General features: G+C 32.3%; 1 protein-coding gene across 1 annotated transcript; it reads right to left on the reverse strand.

Moving 5' to 3' along the window:
• Nucleotides 1-1,187: 1,187 nt before the first annotated feature.
• On the reverse strand, nucleotides 1,188-2,879 carry LOC107939102 (fasciclin-like arabinogalactan protein 21). The gene has a single exon (XM_016872383.2). It carries the CDS (start codon nucleotides 2,797-2,799, stop codon nucleotides 1,450-1,452), a length of 1,350 nt encoding a protein of 449 aa, XP_016727872.1. The 5' UTR covers nucleotides 2,800-2,879; the 3' UTR covers nucleotides 1,188-1,449.
• Nucleotides 2,880-4,583: the final 1,704 nt, after the last annotated feature.

Here is a 4,583-nt window from a genome sequence, read left to right on the forward strand (position 1 = left end):
ATGAATGTTTGACATTTAATATGAATTTACTATATTTTTTTTAGTTATGGTATTTTAAAATGAAAGTGAGATTTGTTTGGCTCGTCATTACACTATGTCGTGAAATTGTGTTGTACCACTATATGTAGGATATGAAAATTTTTTAATTATGATATTTTAAAAGATTTCAAGCATAGAATGTTTTACATTTAATATGAATATTCTTTTTTAATTGTTAATAGTTAATACATTATTTGTAGAAACCCTTAAATAAACATCACTTTAATGATGCAAATATATTATTATAATTTATAAAGTGTTACAAATAACTTTAAAAAAATTAAAAATAACTTTTTATAATTATAATTATAATTATAATTATAATTGTTATTTTTTACGATAAAATTTGTGAATTTAAAAAAAAATACTATCACAATACTTGCAATGACGAGGATAACTTCTATTATAACTGCAATTGCGATAAACACGACCCTACCACAATTTAAATCCGATCAAAACCACTAAAGTTTTGGGAATAAATAACTATTGTAATGTGCTATCCAAATAGAAGTTTTAATTTAGGGTTCACAAAGTTACTATTTTCTCCTAAATTGGTTTTGGTTGTTGAGTGTCGAAATCCTATCCATTTAATTAGCTTTAGTCTATTTAATTTTCCTTTAATTGTAAATAATTTAATTTAATTTTATATTTAATAAGATATTATCTAGATATTTTCATGTCATATTTTTTTCTGATATTCAACGTCATCAATTTTGTACGTGAATTAGATGAGGCAAATTTTCATTGCTTTCTTTTGCCATGTCAATAAACTTAATTAGTTTATTTGATCAAAGACAAAAAACCGAAGAACTTAATTAATTTTTGGATTAACAGTAAGTAATCTTGAGTGCAAGTTAAGTCCAAAGATTTAATTAATTTTTTAAGGATTTCTTAGATATATTTAAATGTCAATCATTTAATTACTCGAGTCAGCAAAAACTCTCAACGAGTTTTATCTTTGTATAATAAATTTGTCCTTGCAAGCCCCAACTCTACTATCAGATGGGTTTATGCAATTTATCCCAACAATTTTGTTTCATTTTTTTTTTGGGGGGGGCATTATGACATAACATTTAATTGTTATACGTTTTTGTTATGAAAATTATAAAATTTTGAGAAAAAAAAAAGAGAAAAAGGACAAAACAATATGAATCTTCTTAAGTCTGACATCCAAGTCATTAGTACTCCTTCAGGAATTATGCAATAGTCTCCTTTAGAAAAAGAGAGGGATACGTCCTGTGTCTTATTTACAACAACTCCCCATCCAAACAAACTTTTCTTAATCAAAAACTGACTTAACAAACTTTCACTCATTTGACTAATCACAGCTTAACAACAGTGAACCAAAGCTAGAATATTAGAAGGCATACCTGCAATTCAGTTCACACACATCAGCACATCAGAGACATTTCAAAGGCCATGGTGATCTTCAACCTGCGGTATATAATGTGGATTGACATGTGTCGTCACATGATTTACCTGCCTCATTTCACATTTACCTTGCTCGTCCAGAGCATCACAAGCCTCGTCTGTTCCCGGTGGCACAGGCACTGGCACCGGCACCGTCGACATTGGATCTTCACCACCTAACATCAAATCAGTCGTCGCCGTCATCGGAGTAACATGAGGAAAGGGCAAGTAAAGGCTATGCACTATAACATTCAAATTCTTCATCATATCAGCAACCTTGATGCTCATATAGTTGATCCTTATCATTTGCTTATTCAAAACCCCTCCTGCCGTCGTCATCACCAAACTCTGCTCTCTATCCAACGTCGTCAACGTGGCTCCCACTGGAAGTCTCTCCAGATCCGCAATAGTCAAAAACTGGTTCGGCACGATATGTAGCCTTACACTGTTTATGTAAGAGTACGAACCGGAGAAGATTGAAACGTCATCAAGAGCGAAGATTGTGACGTTTCTGAGAGAAACGAGTTCGGCATACTTGAGTTTCAGAGCGAGCGAGAGAACGGAGAAGCCGCTATTTCTCAGCCTTAGGATCACGTCGCGAAACATGAATCGCATCAGAGCGGCATGTTGCTGCGGAGAAAGTTGGTTATTGCGGCTACGATCGTAGTTGGAGGGGAAAGAGAGTGAGGTCATCCGTTCAACGTCACAAGAGAAAGGCGATAGCTGTGAGATGTAGCCTTGGAGGCCGTGGATTATGATTAGGCCGTTGTTGAAGAGATCCGGATGAGTGATTTCAACTCCGACGATGAAGATTTTGTACATCGTGGGATCATTTTGGACGGTGGAAGTGGAAGTAACGGTTATACAACGGCCAGGACTGAGAGTTTCCATTTTGGTACCAAAGGGGAGTTTTCGAAGGTAATCGCTAGGGAAGAGACCGAGAACCATGTGTTCTCGGAGGAGGGAAGGGGTGGAGCAAGAAATGCATGTAAGGACAGAGGAATCAAACGGAGCAAAGATAGTGTAAGGACCGGACCAACCGGTGGCGGTGGAGGTGGCGGAGTCACTGAAGAGAGAAAGAGCGGCGGTGGCTAGTTCGTTGAAGCCGAGATGAGAGAGGATTGGAGGTAGGACGGAAGTATGAGAGAAGATCCCTTGGCCGGGGAAATCTTCGTTAGGTGGTTGGGGCGATGGAGAGACTGGAAAGAGCGGCAGTAATGGAGGGGGTGGGGGTGGAAGAGTGGTGTCGCCGGCTATGGTGGAGGTGAGAGTAGGGAGGTAAGTGGAGTGGGAGAGGGAGAGGAAAGAGAGGGTGAGTGAAATAATGAGATTCAGAGAAATAACCGCCATTTCAAACACAGAGCAAGTTGTTTGGATTCTTGAAAATTTTGGAGGAACGAGAAAGGGAGGAAGAGAGTGGAGGGGGTGTTTATAGGGAAGTGAAGGGAGGCGCGTGGTATCTGGAAATGAAGAGCCCGATGGTTTGGGGGGGGGGGTTGATTTCCGTTATTTTTAGCGGGAACGATAGTAACTGTTTTTAGTTCAGTTGGAGAAATACGGTTTCTTATTTTGATGGCAGTAAAGAAGAAGAAAAACCTAATGGATATCAAAATTTTGCACTCCATCATAATCAAATCTTAAATTTTTTTATTATATCTTAAATTAATTTTGGTCTCTAGGACGGAACATTTTTACCACTTATATATTTTTTAAAATTTAAAATTACTTTTAAAAATTTATTCTCTTCATTTTTTAAATTTCGAAAATTTAAATAAAATTAAGTTTTTGAGCTTAGAAGCATTACAACCTAAATTTTTTTTACTGAATTTTTTTATTATTTCAAAATATCACCTCAATAAATCTAGCAAAAAAGAATTAACAGTATTAATAATTGAATTTAAAATTTAATATTTAAAAAGTAAATAACTAAATTCTTAAAAATAAAAATACATAAATTAAATTTTAAATTTGTGAAAAATATAAAAATTTATAATATATTTTAATTTAATATAAAATTAATATTATTTGATTTTAAAATAAGTTAAATTTACTTTTTAGTGTATATATTTTTTATTAGTTATAATAATGTAAAACAAAAAATTGTATCTTAATATATATATATAAATATAACATCCTCACCTAAATCGTTGCCATCCTGGATAAAATATATTACATTCGATACCAAAAATATCTTCCGATATTTTTATTTTATTTTCTAAATTCGTTATATAAATTTTTTATATTATTAACTCCATTTTAATACTGTCGCCATCAGCTCAATTTCCTTACTTTCATATCAACTTTCTTTTTCACTTTATTCACGTCACATTATAAATTCAATTGCAAATCTCATATATATATATATATATAATATAAAATCAATTCAATTGGAAGTCATTAGAAGTAAAAGAAATTTAGGTATTAAAAGTTAAGGATAATCTAGATATTTTGACAAAAACTAATCAATTATTTTAATTATTTGTGTTTTTGAATTTTTTTTCAATTTGTTTGAAGTTTGTGTTTGTAGTATTTCTTTAACTTCTTCAATTCGGCTTAGATGTTAGACTCTAATTCGAAAGACTATATTAGCCACCGAAATGGCCCGGTAAGCTATTGGAATTTTGAAAACAATCATTTTAAAATATTTGTTTATCTTTGGAAGAAAATTTAGTTAATTACTACTTTATTTACTACTCAAAATTCTTAATTATAATTTAGCAGCGGAAAAGTGATAATTATTTGTATTTTTAATAAAAAATCGAAGTTCATGCACAATTAATTAATATTCATATTTCGATATCCTAAAATCAAATTAAAAATCATGCATGCTAAAATAAAACAAATCCTAAGTCACATGCCACAATTCAAAATAAAATAATATAATCTCTGAATAATTAAAATATCAAATAATAATCCTAAAATATTTTATTAACTAAAATTCGAGCTGAGACCCTTCGAATGTCGCGTCCCTATCCTAACCTGGGGGAGTGAGCTATGACACTCAGTGTGAGTTCAATCACAAGATAATTAGTACAAATGATTAGGCATATGAAAATATGTCACGCGGAAATAATTTACAATGGCAATATCAGAATATAGATGTTTCAGATCATTCAACAATACACATATATATT

This window comes from Gossypium hirsutum, chromosome A12 (genome assembly GCF_007990345.1).
Source record: "Gossypium hirsutum isolate 1008001.06 chromosome A12, Gossypium_hirsutum_v2.1, whole genome shotgun sequence".
Taxonomy (NCBI): domain Eukaryota; kingdom Viridiplantae; phylum Streptophyta; class Magnoliopsida; order Malvales; family Malvaceae; genus Gossypium; species Gossypium hirsutum.